Source organism: Perna viridis, chromosome 1 (genome assembly GCF_037379345.1).
Source record: "Perna viridis isolate PV_CMFRI_1.1 ecotype Kerala chromosome 1, ASM3737934v1, whole genome shotgun sequence".
In the NCBI taxonomy this organism is placed as follows: domain Eukaryota; kingdom Metazoa; phylum Mollusca; class Bivalvia; order Mytilida; family Mytilidae; genus Perna; species Perna viridis.
In genome coordinates this window covers 12,649,034-12,672,499 of record NC_142445.1, presented here as the reverse complement: position 1 = coordinate 12,672,499, position 23,466 = coordinate 12,649,034, and the positions used below count along the sequence as shown (strand labels likewise).

General features: G+C 31.8%; 2 protein-coding genes across 6 annotated transcripts in view; both read left to right on the top strand.

Annotated features, from left to right (window-relative positions):
- The first annotated feature begins 4,424 nt into the window (after positions 1-4,424).
- Positions 4,425-23,466, top strand: part of LOC148627294 (protein MON2 homolog) — a 263,342-nt gene continuing 244,300 nt past the window's right edge. For 4 of the 5 annotated variants that reach the window (XM_088571125.1, XM_088571108.1, XM_088571120.1 and 1 more), the window contains exons 1-19: positions 4,425-4,846; positions 5,714-5,777; positions 6,175-6,302; positions 6,747-6,878; positions 8,804-8,936; positions 10,498-10,598; positions 13,093-13,218; positions 13,943-14,137; positions 14,518-14,642; positions 14,855-14,982; positions 15,271-15,424; positions 15,890-16,062; positions 17,791-17,875; positions 19,099-19,283; positions 19,980-20,113; positions 21,103-21,207; positions 21,809-21,966; positions 22,345-22,432; positions 23,250-23,273. In XM_088571125.1, the coding sequence (XP_088427251.1) occupies positions 4,733-4,846; positions 5,714-5,777; positions 6,175-6,302; positions 6,747-6,878; positions 8,804-8,936; positions 10,498-10,598; positions 13,093-13,218; positions 13,943-14,137; positions 14,518-14,642; positions 14,855-14,982; positions 15,271-15,424; positions 15,890-16,062; positions 17,791-17,875; positions 19,099-19,283; positions 19,980-20,113; positions 21,103-21,207; positions 21,809-21,966; positions 22,345-22,432; positions 23,250-23,273 (2,352 nt within the window). In that variant the 5' untranslated portion in view covers positions 4,425-4,732. The remainder of the gene's footprint in view (positions 4,847-5,713; positions 5,778-6,174; positions 6,303-6,746; positions 6,879-8,803; positions 8,937-10,497; positions 10,599-13,092; positions 13,219-13,942; positions 14,138-14,517; positions 14,643-14,854; positions 14,983-15,270; positions 15,425-15,889; positions 16,063-17,790; positions 17,876-19,098; positions 19,284-19,979; positions 20,114-21,102; positions 21,208-21,808; positions 21,967-22,344; positions 22,433-23,249; positions 23,274-23,466) is intronic. The other variant, XM_088571115.1, reaches the window with a different exon arrangement.
- LOC148627298 (uncharacterized) lies at positions 16,210-17,613 on the top strand (the record flags this gene model as incomplete). Its single annotated transcript, XM_088564610.1, has 1 exon — positions 16,210-17,613. A coding segment is annotated over one exon (1,404 nt), but the record flags the coding sequence as incomplete, so codon positions are not given.

Genomic DNA, 23,466 nt, shown 5'->3' with positions numbered 1-23,466 from the left:
AGTTCTCTGTAAAGGAGATCTTGTTGAAGGGCTTCGCAGTTCTCGTTTAGATTGTACCTTACACCGGAGAAAATAAGGTTGTTCTTCATGCTTCTACTTTCTAGGTAATTTGCCGTATATTTTCGTTATTGGCTGAGCATTTGTCCACTACCGTATCAAAAACTTCGCCGAGTTTTTCCAGATTGCTTTCTAGCATTTTATTGTTTGTTTTGATATCCGTTATTTCCGGTTCTGATAATGTTTGTTTTATTTCTCCAATTTTGTTTACTTCATTTTCGATCTTCTGCATTCTGTTATCAAGAGGAAGGAGTTATGTCATAATTTGCTTGAACATTTCATTTGATGTAAGATCATTAGCTTGATTTTTATCATATTACCGTTACCGTTTACCGTTAACATTAGACAATGAATTTGTAGTATTAAAAATCAATTTGCGCTATTGCAAAATCAGTCAAATTTTAACATTACAAAATGATTTTATAATATTAAGAAATCGTAATTGAATACAACATATCCATTTTCTAATATTAGAAAATCCATTTCTAATATTAAAAATTGTTTTTTATTATTAGAAATTCAATTGAATTTTTAATATTAAAAAAGGGTTTTGTGATATTCATCCTCTCAAGTCAGGGTTTTGAGTCCACCCTCGCTCCCTCTAGGAGCGAGGTTGGACTCAAAACATTGACTTGGGAGGATGGTGATGTTAGAAATAAAATTTGTAATATTAGAAAATGAATTTCTAATATTAGAAAACACTTATTTTGTAATATTAGAAAACATAATTTTTTTTTATATTACAAAATCATTTTTTAATATTAGAAAATATTTTTTAATAGTAAAAATTCATTTTATAATATAAAAAATTCATTTTTTAATAATACAAATTCCTGATTTAGTAATATTACAAAATATTACACATTTAGTAATATTACAAAATATTACATATTTAGTAATATTACAGATTGAATTTGTTATATTAGAAAATGAATTTGTAATATTAAAAAATTACTTTGCAATATTGCAAAGTCAGTCACATTTTTTAATATTACAAAATGATTTTCTTATATTACAAAATTGTAATTGAACACCACAAATCCATTTTCTAAGATTAGACAATCAATTTCTAATATAAAAAAATCATATTTTAATAATAGAAATTGAATTGAATTTTTGTTATAAAAAATGATTTTTTTATATTAAAAAAGGATCTAGTAATATCAGAAAGCAAATTTGTAATATTAAAAAATGAATTTTTAATATTAAAAAAAATCATTTTTTAATATTAGAAAACACTCATTTTTGTCCACTTTGGCTTACCATATAGTTAACTATTACACATTGCTCTATAGTGCATTAAAAATAATTCTTCATATTGTCGTATGGTTTAGAAGGATCACCAATGATTTTGTCCTTTGTCCAATTTTTTTTTTTTTTTTTTGGGGGGGGGGGGGGTTTTTTAGCCTTTTTTTGCGAAATTCGTGAATATAAGTAAAATATATCGAGATTGACTTGAGATTATGCGCATGCGCATTTGTTTAGAGATGTATCGTAGGTTATGGATCACCGTGGAATTTCTTGAATTTATTATAATCCCCGTCACGCTATCTTTTATTAAATTTATATGATTAAGCCAACTATATTTTAGATTTTGTTCACGTGATATAAATACTCTTTTTATTCTGTTTTGAGAACAATTATTTGGGTCTATATATCTACTGCACTGTAGTCAGATGATTGGCAACGCCATGATTTCTTCGTCATTTATCTGTCCTAAGCCGAACATTCAGAACATTTGAGATAAAGGATACTACAGACACTGTAAAATCAAGCTCATATCTTGACCTACACTTAGAAATCGATGGTAAAGGAAAACTATTGACCAAACTTTACGACAAACGTGATGACTTTTCATTCAAAATTGTCAACTTTCCTTTCATCTTTGGCAACATCCCTTCAGCACCTGCGTATGGAGTGTTCATATCACAACTCATACGTTATGCCAGAGCTTGCCGAAATTACGCAGACTTTTTGTATCGCGCTAGAACTCTAACAAATAGGCTTCTAGAACAGGGTTATGTTGCTACAAGATTGAAGTCATCACTACAGAAGTTTTATGGTCGTCATCATGAACTCGTAGATCGTTATGGTGTATCCATCTGCACCATGAAAAATGATTTATTCAACGGGTCGTAGTTTTCCTTTCCTCGTTTGTCTACCCCGGACTTGACTTTTTATGAGCAACTCAGCGGGTGTTTCTAGAAAAGCAGAGGACGCTTACCCTACCGGTGCACCTGGTCCATGCTCCCAGTTTTTTGTGGAGTCCGAGTTGCTCATTTGCTTTTGTTACTTTGTATGTATGATTTTAGTTACTTTATGTTCTTTGTTGTGTATGTCTGTTTTCCATGTCTGGTCTTTGTCCCTGGATTACATTCTTTTGATTACCGCTATTTCGTTATGACTTTCCTAAAGTAGTTTTTTTCATAGTAGCAAGATTGACCTCTGGGGTTGGTACACCCATTTTCTTTGGTGTAAAAAATATGACAAGAAAAAAGCAGGACGGACATTTTTGATACATGTTTGGCTATAACGTTAATTTTACTTAATGGAACTAAAAGTGCTCTTAACTGATTTAAATCCTTTTTGAAAATGACAAAAATAAAGCCAAAATCTTGACAAGAAAATGGCGATGAAAAGGGGACATGTTGATGAATAAAGTTAATTATTGATAAAATTTGTCATGTTTAATTATTCTTAAAGCCCAAACTAATAGGTACTTTTTGATGTAAAAGATATTTCATTTTGAGTCAGTTAAAGTGGAAAAATCTTGACAGGACGGACTTTTTGTTACGTGATTTGTGTTGTTCTTTACAGAGGTATGGCAACAATTACTTAATGTCTGTCTCCTTAACATATTCTTAAAGCTTAAAGTTTTTTGCTATATTTTGAACAGGACAAATCTACTAAATTTTAATCAAATGTATGTAATTTTCTCCACTTTAACCGGCCAGACAGGTGTTTGAAGCATGCAAATTGGCCTTCAGTCTGTTCCTAATGAAAACACTGCAAGAATACCTCAATATATACTTTCAAACCTCCAAATTATTGAAATATGTTTTATCTGATGAAGGATATTGTTTTTAATCATTTTTTTCTGATTTTTTTTTCGACAAACACCCGGAATTTATCAATGTGACCAGTTAAGCAATGCTTTTTTAATCGATTTGTTTTCTTTGACGTTTGATGACTTAGATCATGGTTCTGTGTCAATAATTCGAAGTATTCAAGAAATTTTTTTTTTCAGTTTAAATAAATAAAAGTGAAGCGTTGGCCACGCGCTGCATTATCATTCGTAGATATGTCTTGATTTCGGTGTGAATTTAGTTGGCATGCATTTTGTCGCCGGCGACATATAAAGCAATAAAAGGGTGAGCGTAACCAACAGCGGTTACAAACAGAGCCTTTACAAAATTTAACAAAATAGAGCGTTTACGCGGTGACAAACACAATCTGTATAAACTTAAAACTGGAGCGGGGACATCAGGGACAAACAGTTTCAAAAAAAATTATAAAATACTGCGGTGACACGGTGACAAACATATTCTATATAGAATCTTAACATTGGTGAAAAAACGCACACCAACTTAACCGAAATCATGCCTCTAATGGTCTAGTCTTTCTCCGCGAAATCGTATTTTCAGACACTCTAAACTTAAACCCGAAATGTATGCACATTTAACTTAATAGAGAGTAATAATTGCAAATAAAAGGTGATTTTATTTACTTTTTTCCTTCTGAACTTTATTTCTACCATTTCTGGTCGAAACCGAATTGTCAATCTCTGGGACAAAAAACCCTAATTGTATATAGTAGGTTCTTCTCAGAATATGTTTGCATTAACTTATTTAATACAAAATGAGTAGAACTTAAAAGTTTATTTTATCACATATTGTATCTTGTCTTTATTTCTACCATTTCTGGTCATTTCTCAACTCATTCATATTTTCGGTCACTGGACCCCCCCCCCCCCCCGCAAACAAAAAAAAAACTGAAACATATGTGATGAATTATTTAATATTAAAATAACCCGAAATCCGAAATTTATGTGGCGTGAAACATGTAAATATACACATTTAAGTGTAATATGTAAATATACATTTTTAACAACATTCCTAGACATTAAAACGTGCATTACCCCTATTGCGACTTCTGGTCTTTTCTTGTCTTTATTTCTATCCACCGGCAATGTTTCTGGTTATTTTAAAGAATGTGTATATGTATCCAATATAATGACAAAGAAAATGTTATTGCAGTGTAGCAATTCCGATATCCGAATATGGTATCATGGTGTAATTATAATCAACGTTTTATTTTTCGAACGCACCTGTCACAATCGGACAGGAGTTGCCTCCCATTTTTGTGACACACAACATCCGGCTGTGAAAAAAGATGGTTTAAATTCTGCATCCTGTTAAAATAAGCCGATAAAATCTTTGACACAATTATTATTTGCACTTATTGTTTACATTTTGTTAATTTCATTGTAACTGTTATGGAAATATCACAAAAAAGCAGTTTTATAATTTGATGGACCTGAAATCAGCAAACGAATTTCCGATATTGGTGCAGTCAGTGTAGCTGTCATTTCCAAAAATATCAAATGTTTTAACCGTTCTGTCTAGAGATTCAAACGTCACATTACAAATAACACAAATTAAACTATAAGAACAAAATGGCATCACCAAGAAAAGACCCTGCTATAGCTAAGAAGTTGATTGACAATCTGCAAACGGACCTGAGATCACTGTCTGCAGAAGCTAAGAAAAAGCACCCAACTCTTAAAGAGGTAACATAATATTATTACATACATTATTGACATTGTTATCAGCTGGAGTAAGGATTTTTTGTAGGCAGTATTTGAGTCTCTTGAAAAAATCTGTGAGAAACAGTATTTTTGGTTGATACCAAAGAATAATTATTATTTTTGAATGAATTTTTCCTATTATTAATAGGAAAAATTCATTCAAAAATGTATCGGCTTTTTAAAAAGATTTTGATGCTCACTGAATGGTGCAGGAACAAATAGAAATTGTTTTGTTTTACTTGATTATAGAAATTTGAATAAAGTTGTAAGGACAGCAAGTTTTTGTTAGAATAGGCGCAAAAGATTCAATTTAAACAGTTAGGGATCAGGAATATGGGAAGGAGTAAGCCATTAACTTATTGCATCCTTTCCGTCCTTGGACCAGGCCCCTTATATGCAGGAAGATACATGTATGCCAGTAACACTAAGGTCTAGTATTACCTTACTTCAGCAGATATGGGGAGGTGGGTACAGGTGCAAGATGTGACACTTTGGATTAGTAGGGAGAATTAATCTGATGTGGAGAAGGGATGAGACATGAGAGAGAAATTGAATTGTCTGACTTGTGTGTGGCATGCATCATTCAAATACTTTTAAAAGTCTTCTTAGTGTTATCTGTGTGCTGTAAATATACTACTTTTTTTGTTTTTTTCCTATTTCAGGTATATAAAATAATGCATCATGTGTATAATCATTTCTTATGCTTCATCATTAAATATTAAGTCAGCTTTGGTTTTCATAGTTTTATTTAAAATTTACATTGTATATTACAAATGTATACAGCAAATTACAGTTTGTACATTAGTTGGCCTTATATGTATATAAATGTTTTTGTTTTATCCATTCCAGTTAGCAGAAAGAACTCAATTAAAACTAAGGACTATAACTGCTAAAAATGAAGAAATTATTGCTGGTAAGAATTTTACAATTTGAAAAGAAAAATTAATAAACAAGGCTCTGGAAAACTGGTTGGTCAATTTAAGTTATTTTGTTGGTCTTTATTGATGGTCATTGTTATTCCTTTTGATTGTGCACATTATACACTAAACTTTCGAGGGAAAAAAAAGTGATAAAAACATATTTTTCTGTTGTTTTGCAAGCTATTTCCTTTACCTAAAATTTTGTGGTGCTATTCATAAAATGCAAAGGTTTTTATCAAAGAAAAAAAACCAGAATGTTTATATCCGCTTAATTTGAATTTTTTGTGAATTGAAAATCAAAATTGCTTTTAAGTATACTCAAACATAAAAATCAAACAAAGATCTAAAAATCAAATATGAGCTGAATTTTATATTTTTTTTCTCTCTAAGGCTTGATACCAGCAAGTGGTGAGATTGTGCAGCCATTTGTGTTAGGATGTGATACTAAGATTCCAAAGATTATGCAGCTTTGTTTAGGAGGTGTTCAGAGGCTTATCTCACATGAAGCTATTTCAATGGTTTGTATCACTCTTTCCTATTAATAATCCTATTATTATTGTACATAGTATCATATAGATTTTCATTGCAACTAGAATTCATTTTGTCATTTCTGAAGTGATGTTAGAATTATGTCTTAGACATCAGTTTCAAAGGGAAAACAACAATAAAAACATGTCTAAGCCAATCTCGTTCTGCTGACAGTATTTTAATCTTTATAAGTCTAAACATACAAATGTACTTAAATTAAAACAAAAGTTCAGTAGTTTAAAGCAGGTGTGATTATCTTGATATTTACTAGAAGAAAGTGTGGTCGTCATATTTTTGGATAGAAGAACCTGGTAGACGTATTTTAGAGCGTTAGTTTATGCTAGAGAGCTTATTAATTTACTCAGATATCACCAATAAATTTATTATTGAGGTTTTAGGACAAAATCATTGATGAATATATATTTTATTTATAGACTGCTGCTGACAGTATCATTAGTATGTTATGGAATCTGATGGAGGCCGGACAAGAAGAGCTCAGAGTTTTACAGACAGCCATTATACTGATTACTACCAATTCCGTTGTCCAACATGATTCATTAGCTAAGGTTTAATTTTAACATTCACATCAGTCTGCTGTAACTTCAGATACTCAAGCTTATACCTATCAGTGTGCTCTCCCAGATTTTTGGATAGTGCTGTATTTAGTGCGCATCCCACACATCGTGGACTACTTAGTCTTCATGATTAAGCAGTAGTCCAAGGCCCAAGGCTTGTCAAAATGGAGGTGGACCTGTAAAATTAACTATTACTGGCCAACAGTCACTATATAAAAATTTGTGAAAATGTATTTTTGGCCTTTGAACTGTAAAATTAGTTATGAAGACTGCACACCTTAATAGGTCCCAAGTTGAAATGTGCCACTTAGTATTTAATTTATTATTTAAAAATAGATCTGTGTATTCAAATGTACATTGCTGTTTAAGTTGATATGAATTATTCATAGGTAAATATTTTTCCTTTTTATATTAAACACAAAAATTAAAAAGATATTCTATCAAATTATGATAAGTAATTCTTCATAAACATTTCCTCTAATTCTTACACACCCAGGGTTCTTCATTGATGTTTTACCTTAAAATTTTGGTGACAACGGACTCATTGGAAAGTACAATTTTTCATTTGTTTTTGGGCCTCAATGGCTCATTTAAATGTGATATTCATTTGATTAAGAGTATTCTCTGTTAAATTCTTTGTAGCTTTCAATATATTTACTAATGTAGAACTATATAATCATATACAGATGTAATAGACTTCTCTGGTCTTAAAGTTCATGTTGCCAAAATTTTTCAAGAAGTCAGTAGTGTGGAGGTAACATAATTACCAGAAAAAACTGGATTCTTGTTTTGTTTTGTTTTTGTTTTGTTTTTGTTTTTGTTTTGTTTTTGTTTTTTATTTTTTTTTTTTAATTATATCTTAAAATAAATTTTATTTATGACAGAAACGCCATATCATGACTTACAAAAAATGTAAGTCCATATTTTTTTTTGTTCATCACACCTGTGGTACTATTTTTAGATTTGTGATTGTTATTATTTTAGAATGAAGTTTACTCAACACAGAAACCCCATATTGTGACATACAAAAAATATAAGTCCATTTTTTTGTTCATCACACCTGTGGTACTAATTTTAGACGATTTTACGGTCTATTTCTTAATTGATTTTCCCACCAAAAAACCATGTCCTCTTGATACACAACAACATGGCAATGTAAACAAAAAAAGCCATTTGCTTTTTTTTTTCAAAGTGTTTAGGAAGTATCTGATGGAATAAATATTGTTTGGGAATTTTATAAGGTAAATCAGCTTCTTAATGTTGAAAACATTTTGAGATTGTGCAACATTCAACTTTGCATTTATAAATAGCCACATGCTTTTGGCCAGGGTTGAGTTATCTTTGACCATAGTCTGTTTTGATTGGTTCAGTATAGGATATTTGTATCTGGTTGACACCATCCTTAAAATTAATTTGTGGCCATATGGGATGACTGATAAAGAATCTTGTCAGTAATTGGCTTCAGACACCTATGCGGTCATGTGTTGACCAACAGACTATATCGTGCTTACTGCTATCAGTTTCAAGAGCTAATTATCATGTAGGATGCCGTAAATGACATCAGGGCACACACATTTCCTGTTGTAGTTGATTTTTAATCCTCATATTAAACTTTGCAGCACAGGGCTGGTAGCAAGATAATACAGTGCTGTAAAATTCAGCACTTTAAGGGTCTGGGGAGAACACTGACTATTTCTTCAAGTAAAAGTAGATAAAAGATGATAGGAAAAGCAATGACACCATGTGATTAGAACTAGGAATAGGGAAATCTATGTTCTGGGGACTCCACTAAGAGCAGGGGATATGGACCAGGTGCACAGACAGAAGATATTTTGTTGAATGAAATATTGAAAAAAAATAATACACACACACATACTCTGATTTCTATCTCTAAAATTTGTTGTTTTTTTTTTCAGGCTTTAGTGTTGTGTTTTCGTCTCCACTTTACAAAAGATTCCACAACAATCAACACTGCTGCTGCTACAATAAAACAGCTTGTCAGTATTGTATTTGAAAGAGTTTTGTCTGAAGACAGTGTCAAGTCACAAGGTAAGAATTACTTACAGTGAACACTATTCTGTCTGGAGACAGTGTGAAGTCACAAGATTGATAGGATAATTAATTGGAAAGAGTGAATAACCAAAATATTATCACGAGTGTCGAAGAATGCCTAAATTTAACGAGTGTGCGGAACTTGTTTCACGCACTAGGTAAATCCTCAAGCGTTATTCGCACGAGTGATTATATTATGGTTATTCATAATCACCAATTGATTATCCTATTTGTCATTTAGATTTTCTCCATAATTCATAGTTTTTTTCAACATGAATTTTAAATTCTGTTATTGGCGGATTGATATCTAAGTTGTGAAGTTTTGGAGGGATAAAGTCCAAGATTTAAATTACCAAATTTATTTCACAGTGTGAATTATCAAAACTTATTACACTGGAAGCAGATGATAAAACACTGCTATCAATATAATAAAGGAATCTTACACACAACTCTATCCTGCCCCGATGACAGTGTCAAGTCCCAGGGTAGGGATCCTGTCTTGGTACAGTGTGAAGTCACAAGGTAAGAATCCTGTCTGGGGACAGTGTCAAGTCATAAGACCGTGAAAATCAGTTAGGCATCATTGCCTTGATTTGGTGATGAAATCAGGTACCATAATTTGGTGTGTATATTGCACATTTATGTATTGCGTCTAAACATGTGAAAAAAGTTTTTAGACTTAGGTTGCAGTAAAATTTTGTAAGACAAAAAAATCAATATTTTGCACTTGATTGGTCAATTTATTTACTTTGATGCTGTATTTCCTATGAAAATGTGAAGGAAAGAAACTTCTATGCAGACTAAAACATCATGTAAATATTTGTAGCTACATTTGGTTTTTAGTTGTTTCATATTAATTTCTAACCATGAAGGAAATATTGTACAACCTGTGTTTGAAACATGTTATTAAGTCATTTGAACATGATTTGAAGAAAATATCACTAAAAATTTAATACTTAAAGATGTATTTGATGATTAGATAAAATTTCTTTCAGTAACATTTCACTTCCGGTTTGTTTGTTTACATTACAAAATGTTTTTTCACGTACCAAAATATTTAATTTCGTGGCCAATTCTTATGTATTGATGTATAATACGCCCCCATGTTCTAAAAATAATTTCTATGTAAAAATGTGCACATAATACACACCAAAATACAGTATTCTTTGAAATTACTTTGGTAGATTGTCAAGTTTGCCATGCAATAATGAGAGTTTTTTGTGCAAATCTTGGTAGATAGGACCTCTTGCATTAACATATATCTACTAGAAACAGTTTTTATATTTGATCAAAACCACCTTAGCAATATAAAATAACCTTGTGATAGCAATCTGAATGCACCAGGCAAGAAAGGTAATTGAAGCAAATATTCCAAAACAAAAAAAAAAGAAAAAGACTTTTTAAAAAAAATTTTAAAAGTCATTTACATTAAAAGAGTCATAAAAATACTTGAACTGGTAGAAAAGGTTTGAATTGTCAGATTCAAAATTTTAATAAAACACTTGTGTTTATTGATTTGTTTGACAAATTTTCCTAATTGTTATGTATACTTTTACAGCACCAATGGAACCTGTTAAGTTTGAGGAATTGAAGACGGGTAGTAAGACACCTCCTCACTCTCTACAGCCATGTGCAGGAGATGCTTATCTTTTGTTCCAGGTACTTATAATATTGTATTACTCATTTGAATGACTTCATCATCATTGCTAGCACCAGTGGCCAAATCTTTCTATATGCTCAAGTTGGCAACTGCACACAACCTCAACTTTTAAGATGTTTCTTTTGATGTATGACTGACTTGTATAAATTAGATTTTGTTAAATTCACATGTCCATGTTTGATTTCGTGAGGCTGTGACTGAACTCAAGGACTTCATTTTAAAAGTAGACATACCTGTTCTTTTGTTTCATCATGTAGAGTGCTGATGTAGAACCATTTGTGAAAAGTGGGATTGACAAAATCCATTTTGAATTGTGTATATTCATTTTTGCATTTCATCATCATGGACACTATAATAGCAGTCTCCTATTTCTTTACTTTCACACATGCACATATTTGTATAAAACATAACCCCATTTCCAAGAGCTTAAATGTAAGGCAACTAATGGAATGTCTTTCAAAGGGAGATAATACAATTAAATTGAATGCATTTGCTCACTCTAGTATAAATGAATTATTTAAAGGTTTACTATGGTAGTGAGCAGTAAGGTTTTTTTTTATAAGTTTGTTTATGGACAGCAGGTCTTCAAATTTTGGGCAAGAGGAGGTGAAAAAAACAAAGAAACTGACATTTACTTTTGTTAATAATTAATTTTACTGAGTGCCATTTATATATAATAAATTGCTCTGTAGGTTTTTAGTGAAAGGAAATAGAAAACTGTAATGTTACACATCTACACTATTTTGTTAGAATATTTGATTTAAGATATAAATACTTTTTATCATATTAAAGGGGTTGGTGCTGCTCGTTTCTGTGTGTACTTACATTTTCGATGTTAAAATGTAGTGATTGTCCTTTGATACCTTCATTTTCGTATTCCTGGTTTTGTTCTTCATCCACAGATTCTGCTTTTTTTGACACTTGGATATACCATTTTTTCTTAGAATTATTAGTATGCAGAATATAAATGTCAAATTCATTGGATTGCATGTTCTGACATTCATTATTTTGGTCAGTCTTAGTCCAGATAATCATGAGGTTTGCTGAGGCATTTTTTTAATCTGATGTTGATACAAATGGTTTCGGGTTGCTGTGCGAAATGTTCTTATTGGTGGGAGGTACCTCTTTATATTCTACTCTTTCTATTGATCATTTGGTTTCAAGTTTCTGTGGGGACTGGTAATGAGATTGTCTGTGAATTCACCACCACAACATTTGTATCGACAGCATCTGGTATATTTCTTTTAAAAGTTTAATATACAAGTGGTTTAGGGTTGTTACAGAATTATAAACCAAGCTTTTGAAGGGTGTTTTTAACGTACATATAAAAGTTCTTACGTTTTTTGCCTAATTTTTGTGTATTTTAACAGGTTGGAAATTAACAATAAAATGGTGTATTGTATTATACCTAAATTGGGAGGCTATTTTCAGTAGAGGGATAAATTTAAACCTCTATAGCAGGATATATTCCTGTCAATTTTAGTATATGAGGTTTATTTAAAAATCTGTGAATAGAAGGAGTAATCAAGGGAACCAAGGTTATAGCGGTAATCAAAAGAATGTAATCCAGGGACAAAGACCAGACATGGAAAACAGACATACACAACAAAGAACATAAAGTAACTAAAATCATACATACAAAGTAACAAAAGTAAATGAGCAACTTGGACTCCACTAAAAACTGGGAGCATGGACCAGGTGCACCGGTAGGGTAAGCGTCCTCTGCTTTTCTAGAAACACCCGCTGAGTTGCTCATAAAAAAAGAAAGTTATTTTAGCACAACTCAATCACGTGGAACAGGATTATTTCTTTATGATGTCCAATTTCTTCAGAATCTAACAAAGATTAAATTCTATCGTTTGACAGATCTTGTGACGAAAGGTCATGACAATATCAGGTCAATTATATTCATTTATGCCTCTAACAATGAACACACTTTCTACTGTTACCTTGATTGGAAGCATCACCCAATTCATGTATAATAATTTATTTAAGGATTTGTTCCTTTCCAACCTGCTTAAAGTTAAACCTTACCCCTGTTTTTTTTCTAATTCTGACACAGCCCCTTTGTGAAAAAAAGGCTGAAAACAAAACAAAAGTATCAATAGAATAATTTGAAGATAAATGAAGTCTTTTTGCTCTCATTTCTTGTGGAATTAAATGTATGGGGAGTGAAATGAATCTGCCTTTTACAATCTACGTCACTGGAATGGTTTCATCAAAATCCATTTAAGACAAGTAATTTAAAGACTGACAAATTGATTTTTGGAACACATTAGACTTTTTTTATTTATACAAGGAAAAATATGGTTGAAATTTTAATTTTATTCCACTTTTGACAAGGATCAGGTTGCCAGATCCATAAGCCAACTTATTTAAAATAAAGGCCTAACAAGTATTTTTTCTTCATTTATGACATGGCATTAGGGACAAATTGAATGGCATGAAAGCAGTTGTATAATGCAACTACATTGTGTTTGTTTTTTCTTTCAGGATCTCTGTCAATTAGTTAATGCTGATCAGCCATTTTGGTTAGTTGGCATGACTGAAATGACAAGGACATTTGGTTTGGAGTTACTAGAGGCTGTTCTTACTAGTTTCCCTGAAATTTTTCATAAAGTATGTTGTAAAAGTCTGCAGATTAATGGAAGATGTTTAGATGTATATATTTTGAAATGTTTTTTTTTGGTCCCGGCTGCAAGGGGAAAGAGGACATAGAAATTCCGATGACCTCTATGTGTGCATCTGTCACATTTGATTTTGTGGATGCAACTAGTAGGAAACCACTCTATTGATTTTGTTCAATAAGTTGCCATATGTTGTTGTTTGTCATATTGTGCCTCCATTTTTACAAATTTTACAGGAGTTAAGGGACTTATGTGTACATGTTACAATATAAGATCTCTTTGTGGACTCAACTCCTTGGAAACTGCTGTATTGATTTTGTTTAAATTTTGTAGGATTGCTATTCACCATATGTAGGTAATTGTATTGTGCCACCATTTTGAAACCACATACTTTACAAATTTAAAGATTAAGTTTTTATTTTGTTGTATTTTATCAAATTAAGATATCTATGATTTTTTATTTGGTCTTTACTTTCAAGCATTTTCTGGTTCAGATAGTGCCTTTAAATGCCAGCAAACAAACTATTTTACAATGAAACCTTAATTAGCCATATTAATGCCATTAATTAAAAATTGCACAAACTAGAAAAGTTTCTCTGAACATTAATATGGATTTTTGTGTAAATCTATCTACCTAAATATTTATCTTTATCAATGTACAATCAGTATACTCATTGCTAATGATATAAATCTTTAAGAGTTCATTCTCTTTGTAGCATTCAGAGTTCAGCTTCCTGCTAAAGGAACGGGTATGCCCATTGGTGATCAAATTGTTCTCCCCAAGTCTGAAGTACAGACAGGGGTTACCTGCCCCTCCTTCCCCAGCACTTGTAGAAAAGCCATTCTTCCCCATTGTAATGAGATTATTAAGGATTGTTTCGTCGCTCATCAAACATTATTACACCTTACTTGTAAGTATCTACAGTCATGTAGTGTGTTTGAATAAGCACCGAGGATTGTATGTTGAATAACTATAACTGATATATATATAGAATGTTTAAACAAAAAACTGTGAGCCTGATAGGGGTGAGATATAATGTATTGCACAGACATTAAAACTAACGTTATTCTGTTCATCAGAACCATTACAGTTGATTTGACAAAATGTTGTCATTGAAAATAGCTGATATTTATTAGTATTTTAGCAATAATCAGACGATAATAACAATAGAAAAGCAATGAAGTCGCCAATAAATTACTTATACAACTATTTTTAAGCATTAAATTATTTTATTTGAAGTGTTGCATGAGTGTATGTCACAGTAATGCACTGTCTTTTTTAATGTTTTAGACAACAGAATGTGAAATATTTCTTTCACTGCTGGTGAAGTTTTTAGATCCTGAGAAACCAGGATGGCAAAGATGTTTAGCACTTGAAGTTTTACATAGACTCAGTGTCCAGCCAGAATTAATCAAGTAAGATATAACGCTAACAAAATCAAATTTTAGGGATGTCATAGTTGTAATGCTATGATTATTTATGTGGGAGGGTTATCAGATATGGAGTTCCGATATCATAAATGGAAACTATTTTAGGTAATCGGTAGTTTTATTTATGTTATGAACTTCCAACATTTTCATATTTAAGTACATAAATGGATTAAGTTAAAAATATCTGAATTTTGCAGGTCATTTTGTGAGAGTTATGACATGAAGCAACATTCCACAAAGATTTTCAGAGACATTGTAAATGGTTTAGGGTCATACATACAGTCACAGTTTATGAATACATCAACTAACCAGAGTTCACAAGGGGGTAAGCAAATAACTCTTACAGTATTTTTGTTTTAAAGGTACAAAAGTGACATTAATCTTTCAAAAGATAAAAAGAAGTATCAAAATTATGTTTTTAGTATTGAGATTGTCAGACAAAAGATTGTGATTTTAAACCGTGGTAACTGACTGGCTTGCTAAAAAGCTTCATTTATCGTTTTCTAGATGTATAAAACCCAAGTCTTTTTTTAAGTACTTTGTTAAAGAAAGATAATAGATTCATATCATGTGCTGTGACTTGATCCATTCCTTTGCAATGATATGTTTTTAGGTAATAAAGCCCCAGATACACAAGGACAACCTCCAGCATTAGTAGGAGGTATGCCCATTGGAGGAGGAGTCACACCTCAGCCTGCATTTATGTACAGGGGTATATGGGTACCAATGGCCATGAACATGCCTCAAGGACAAACCAAGTCTTTCTTGTAAGTGACACATAAGCATATAAATTAGAAAAAAAACAGATGTTGGTTTAATTTTTTTACATTTTAAGCATGTCAAATTAGCAATATTTTGTCACATTATGTTGTGGACAGTATCTACTTTGTAACCTGTAATGCTAACAGCATTATTCAAACATTACGAAGTGTTTATATACATACTGAAGATGAGCACCTTATATTATGAAGAAATTTGACAAATGCTTCCTACATTTTTAATGTATATTTGTATCTAGTTATGGACTAATTTGACAAATATTGAATACAAATTTTTACCCATTATACTGAACAATTTGCTTTAGTAAGTGCATGCTGTAGGTAATTTGTAATATACGTTGTTTGTAGTTGTTTATATCTTGCTTAGTGATTATACATATTGATGATAAGTGCTGACAAATATGTGATGGTGACAAAGATCCATGCATGTTAATAGTATTGTTATTTCTTTAGGTTAGAGTTACTAGATAGAGTTGATCCTCCCTCACTACAGGATGGATATGGTTTGTCCTTAGCATTCTACAGTTTGTTAGAAATCGATAGAAGTGTACAGTACATTATAGAGGGAGATTCTAAAGATAAAACTCCTGAACAGAACAAAGACAGGGCACAGAAACAAATTACAGGTAAAACACTTGAACAGAAAAGACAGGGCACACTAACAACTTACAGGTAAAACTCCAGAACAGAACAAAGACAGGGCACAGAAACAAATTACAGGTAAAACACCTAGACAGAACAAAGACAGGGCACAGAAACAAATTACAGTTAAAACTCCTGAACAGAACAAAGACAGGGCACAGAAACAAATTACAGGTAAAACACTTGAACAGAAGAAAGACAGGACACAGAAACAAATTACAGGTAAAACACCTGAACAGAACAAAGACAGGACACAGAAACAAATTACAGGTAAAACACCTGAACAGAACAAAGACAGGGCACAGAAACAAAATATAGGTAAAACACCTGAACAGAACAAAGACAGGGCACAAAAACAAATTACAGGTAAAACTCCAGAACACAACAAAGACAGGACACAGAAACAAATTACAGGTAAAACACCTGAACAGAACAAAGACAGGGCACAGAAACAAATTACAGGTAAAACTCCAGAACAGAACAAAGACAGGACACAGAAACAAATTACAGGTAAAACTCCAGAACAGAACAAAGACAGGGCACAGAAACAAATTACAGGTAAAACTCCAGAACAGAACAAAGACAGGACATGGAAACAAATTACAGGTAAAACTCCAGAACAGAACAAAGACAGGGCACAGAAACAAATTACAGTTAAAACTCCAGAACAGAACAAAGACAGGGCACAGAAACAAATTACAGTTAAAACTCCAGAACAGAACAAAGACAGGGCACAGAAACAAATTACAAGTAAAACACCTGAACAGAACAAAGACAGGGCACAGAAACAAATTACAGTTAAAACACCTAAACAGAACAAAGACAGGGCACAGAAACAAATTACAGTTAAAACTCCAGAACAGAACAAAGACAGGGCACAGAAACAAATTACAGTTAAAACTCCAGAACAGAACAAAGACAGGGCACAGAAACAAATTACAGGTAAAACTCCAGAACAGAACAAAGACAGGACACAGAAACAAATTACAGGTAAAACTCCAGAACAGAACAAAGACAGGGCACAGAAACAAATTACAGGTAAAACTCCAGAACAGAACAAAGACAGGACATGGAAACAAATTACAGGTAAAACTCCAGAACAGAACAAAGACAGGGCACAGAAACAAATTACAGGTAAAACTCCAGAACAGAACAAAGACAGGACACAGAAACAAATTACAGGTAAAACTCCAGAACAGAACAAAGACAGGGCACAGAAACAAATTACAATTGAAACACCTAAACAGAACAAAGACAGGACACAGAAACAAATTACAGGTAAAACTCCAGAACAGAACAAAGACAGGGCACAGAAACAAATTACAATTGAAACACCTAAACAGAACAAAGACAGGGCACAGAAACAAATTACAGTTAAAACTCCAGAACAGAACAAAGACAGGGCACAGAAACAAATTACAGGTAAAACTCCAGAACAGAACAAAGACAGGACACAGAAACAAATTACAGGTAAAACACCTGAACAGAACAAAGACAGGGCACAGAAACAAATTACAGGTAAAACACCTGAATAGAACAAAAAACTAATTTATTCTATATGCAAATTTCATGGAAGATTTCAGTTGTATGAGTATAGGAAATAAAATTTAAATGCAGAGGAACAGAGGCAACTTGTAATAACAAAAATATATAAAATGTCATTTTCCATGTAAGTTAAATGATAACAAAGTAATTGTATATGCTTGTTATAGATGAAGAGAAACAATTACAAGAAGAGTTAATAAATTCTTCCTGGTGTGGTATGATGGCTGCTTTATCCCTATTATTGGATGCTAGGTAAATATATACTAGAGTCTTTAGAGTGGTAATTCTTATTTCACCTGAGATGGAAAAATCTTAATGTTGTCTGCCTTACTTTTTCATCATACAGTTGTTCAATGCAAACCACAATTTTATTTCATCAGTACATTTGCATTTTATACCTCTAATGCCTATTGGAATCTCCTGGTTTGTCCATATGTCAGAATTTCATTGCTATTATTTTGACTTTCAATGGATGGTTTGATTTTATACTGTATTTGGGTTTCACAAGGGGTAAGACTGTGTGTCCAAAGTGCAATTTTCTAAAACTTATTCCCTCTGATGGTCATTTAAGCCAAAAATAGTTCATTACAATCGTAATTGAAAGGTCAGGGGTTCCCAGAGGGGTCACTCATGAGAAAAAAATGAGTTTGTTTTGCTATTTTTGGCCTCAGATTGACCTAAAACTGGAAGTGGTTAGTATTTTGGGTCGACATTGTGGAAGTTTTGAGAGACATAATTATTCTATAGAAATCAGGTGAAATGAAGCACTATCGATCATTTCTGCTGTTGTTAGAGGCTGAGAATTGAGCCCTACCCCTGAAATAAACTTTTTGTGGCCACCTTAACTCGTGACCTCTTGTTCAGTTGTCAAGTCCCTATTTTTGATAAAACTGTATGAGATAGCCCCTTTTTAAAGCACATTCACTCTGCTTGCATATGAAATTAAATTGTGGTTTCCAAAGCTAATAATAAAATTGCCAGAACCCAAAAATTTGAAAACTGCCCCAGATCGTATATATATAAGGTTCCGGCATGGTAAGGTCTTACTAACCACTTCCAGGTCAAATGGCCACCCCCTATGAAGTACCAAAAACACACTGAACCTAGAAATATGCATTGTTAGTGCATTATTTGTGTGTATTCTGATCAAATATAGTCAAAATAAAGCTGAGAATGTGTACTTTAAAATCATATTTGTAATTTACTACAAAAGTGTATGAATATTGTTTACATGTGTGAGTAATTTCCCTCCATGCTGTAAGTTAGCAGAAGAGGTAAAAATGTGGATTTTCTGTATTATTTATTCAAGTAAATTTTGTGAAGAATTTCTATGATCATAATACCATTAGCATAATGATTTTGAAAGCCTTATTTTCCAAGCTTTGCTATGGTATGCAACTTTAAGATGTCATTTGTCCTGGAAATTCACAGTAAAACTTTTAAAATTACTTGTCTAACATTGTTGTATATTTCAGTACTGATGAGAGTGCCACTGAAGCTGTATTGAAGGGTTTACAGACATATGCTAACCTCTGTGGACAGCTAGATATGAATACACCAAGAGATGCCTTTATTACAGCATTGTGTAAAGCTTCCTTACCGCCCCATTACACACTGACCATACTCAACTCACAGGCTATAGCTCAATCTGCTCAAAAAGGTAACTTACAAGCTATAGTTGTTAGTATTTATTAGTTAAATGGAATCATTTTCAGCTGTTGCTGATCTTTGCAGAAATAATATATGGTCAATAAGAAGGGCCAATAATGTGATATAAATTCAAATTTGTCCTATGAGTACTCTTTATTACTGTTTTTGAGAAAAAATAGATTTTTTTTTTCAAAATACAATGACATGTACATTTGTATGTTATTTTCAACCTATAATAAATTTGGCCATGATTAGTCACAAACTAAATAAAAATCTTAAGGATTTTTATGCAAAATTTGTAAGTAAATTGGGTCAAGTTTGACAGTTAATATATTCATATAAATTGCATTCAACGCGTGTACAAGGTAATTACAATCCATTGACAAAACAAAAAAAAAAAGATCTGATTTTTACTTTTTAATGTAATTAATCCTCTGTACACATTACATCCCCAAAAATATAGATGCTGTAGTATTATGATCAGCCACAAGATGGGTATTGCTGTTCACTTTCATGATAATGTTACTTGTTATAGCAACTTGACAAATCATGAAGCTGGAAAATTATTAATTATGGGAATTAAAGTAAAATTATATAAGTAATATAATCAAAAATGTAATTCAACTAGAAAAGTCTTGCAAATGGAACGAGTAAGTCTATTGTTAATTTACATTATATTTAAAATTATTGGTTGTGATTGTTGTAGGCCACTTGAGAAATTCTAGTCAAGATTTACAGGCTTTAGGTGCTGAAGCTGTAGAGAGAAGCCAGGTTGTAGCTGTTGGCTCTCCGCTACCTACTGCTTCCCTGCCTGTTGGTGCTCATCAGGGACCAGTCATGGTAGGTGACATTGTGTTCTGTTGGATTGTATATTAATCAGTTGGTTGGTATTAAATCTCACACAGTTATTCAGTATAAGACACATTACGATTTTAAAATTTGAATTTTAGAATGCTCCTCAAGAAAACATTGAACTAAACGTCAATGGTGGAAATGTGGTGTAGAATACAAGAGAGTTTTAACTTTACTCAAGGTCATTAATAAGCATTATATTTCATGACATTATCTTTATTTTGGTGATTTTTGTGTATTTGCTCTTGTGTATGTATACTTTATTCTCATGTGTCAAATTCTATGTTAAAGTGTAGGGCCTTTGTAGAATGTCATACAAGTAGAATTATGCAAAGTGTAGACTAGTATTTTTAAAATCTTTAATTTTGACATGTTAAGTTTGTTTGCTGCTCTATGGGAAATCTTTTTAGATCTTTCAGGCTAGAACAACATAAGAAGAAAAAAAATGATGCTCCTTTTTGAGATATAAGCATTTGAAATAAAGGCAGGAAAAGAATAATTCTAAATTTTTCATACATTTTGTCTTGGTATGTTTTATTCATTAAAACACTGAAGATATAAAAGGATTTCATAATATCTTCCCAAATGACATTTTAAGGTGTGTTTAATGAAATTATGAAAGAAAAAGTGGGGGTCACTGGGCAAAAAGTATTAATGCTATGAAATAGATAAAACCCAAGAAGTCAGATAATCTTACAAAAATGGCTGAACATGACCTGTGAACATCCTTAATGTCTGGGTGAATTGTATTTCTTTTCAATACTTTTTGCCCCGGATGAAGGGCATAAGGCCGAAAATTTTGGCCCTTATTCTTTAATTTTTTTAATGTTTTATTTATATGTAGTTGTTTTTTGACTTTGGAACGTGACTATTGTTCACTTATTGATTATTCTGATTTGTATTTCACTGTTTTGTTTACCTCTATAAAATTTAAGTGGTCTACTTCTAAAATATGTCTTAATTTTCCTTTATTTTAGTTGACAGCAAAGAATATTCAGTGTATGAGATCTTTGCTGGCAGTAGCACATTGTCATGGTGGTATCTTGGGTACAGCATGGCATTTGGTATTGACCACATTGCAGGTAAGCTTACTATTTATACTTGCCTATAAGTCGAAAATTTGGGACTAAATTTATAACTGTTGAGTAGGATTCTGATGTGTTGACTGTAAAATGTGGAAAGGTTTATAATTGACATGAAAGTTACAACATTGCATTTAAGCCAGACATCCATGGTCCAAATAGAACTGAAAGTAAACAAAAAACTTAGATTCATAAGGTAACTCACACTTACGGTTGTGTAAGCATCCATAAAAAAATGATCTGTCGTAAATATCCAAGATGTTGCTGCATGGGTCCTATGGTCTGATTTCTTCGTAGATCCTTCCGCTCGTTATGTATTGTAAATATAAATATAAAATAACAATGAACAAACTTGACATAAAAACTTATTATAAATTAGACTTAGAACTACTGGAAAATGTAAGGTTGTGTTGTGCATTTTTACCATTTCTAGTTGAATTGTATATCAAGTTTTTATTGCAATCATTATCAATGTGTTTTGGCTGCTCAAATAAAAAGGTTGCAAGAATAATGGTTCTTAATTTCTCCATGCATTCATCCTAGGATTTTTTAGAAGCAAGTTTGATGTATCATTATACTTTATGTTCACCTCAATTTAAAGCACTTGGTGTGGATACTTGGTTTAAAACCATCATCAGGAGGAACACTGAAAGCTAGTCAGAACACTACTGAAGGTAGTAATGCTGTTATTACCACTGCTGTAATGGCTGATCTTCCTGTACTATCAGCCATGTTATCCAGATTGTTTGAAAGCTCACAGTAAGTTTTAAACCTTATTAAACTGTGTCATTCCAAAGATAGCTGATTTCAATCTTTAATCAAACATATTTGAATACATCTGACTAAGAATAGGTTGAAAACTTGATTTTTGTTATCCCAACAAAATAAAGAAAAAGTAAAGCAATAGTTATAAATTCTAGAATGAGACAATAAATATATAGCTTGCATTACAATTCTGATTCCATTTGAAGTTATAAGCATTCAAGGTTACTGTTGGAAAGGATGCACTATTTCTTGTATCTTAATTTGACAGATTCATATAGGCAAGAATAGTCTATCCATTTTAGTTGCTGTTAGACAAACAAGCATGTGTTACAGTTACTACCTTCACTTACAACTACATGTGTGTATTTCTAGGTATCTAGATGACGTAGCACTCCATCACTTAATTGATGCCCTTTGTAAGCTGTCAGCTGAGTCCATGGAACTGGCATTTTCTAACCGGGTGAGTCCTCTAAATTTATTCTGATTTTGTGTAGTGTTGATTAAATTGTAGTTTTTAGGAAAGTGTGTTTTTATTTATTGTAAGTATTAGTTTGCTGTGATGTTTAACAGATTTTGTTTCATGTTTTTAGGTTTTTACATTTAAATTGAATGAGAAGATTAATTTTCAAGTTAAAATCAGTCTTCTGTGCAATGTCCTCTATCTTTGAAGGTTGTAATTTGAATTAAAATATATTTAAATACTACGAGTTTCTCATTTTGTAGTATTAAAACTAATAGCATACAAACCCTTTCAAGATAACTCATTTAGAAGCTGATGCTATTCTGGGTAAATATTTGTTTATAGAGTTAATTTTAAATCAAACAATGCCATAAAACCATTTTTTTGTTTCAATGTAAATCATGCATTTAATTAAGACATAAATTTAGAATTTTCATATGTAAGTTTATGATTAAAGTTCAAAGTTGAAATTTGTTTTTTATGATATTGTGTAATAGATGTAAGATTTAGTCAATTTTGAAATGAAAAGATTTGATTTATTATGTTAAAAGAGCTGATCTTTAATGTCTCAGTGATAAAATTGTGTGTGACCATTTTGTTCAATTTATCATATGAAGATGATACAATATAAACCTAAGAGGAAAATTAAACTTAAAACACTTTGATGTATAGAATAACAAGCTTGCATAAGCTGTTTTCTTATTTTAGATTATCAGTGTTTGAAAATTGTGAAAATCAGAAGTTTGTTTTTGTCTGTAATTAATTGTCACCATTTTAGGGTTTTTAGTATTAATTTTGTTGTTTTTTTTTTGTTCAGGGTTTTTACTTTGCCTGGGAAATAGTAGGTTTACACCTTATGTGTTTCATATACTTCTCAAATGAATGAATGTTCTACAATTCAAACTGCATTCTTTTTTTTGTCAAAAAATGTAAAAAAAAAAATAACTATGTCTTTCTAAAAGGTATGCAAATCTCCTAGAAATGGCGACAAACTGAAAACAAGCAAATTAAACATTACTATTATGGAAGAAAAC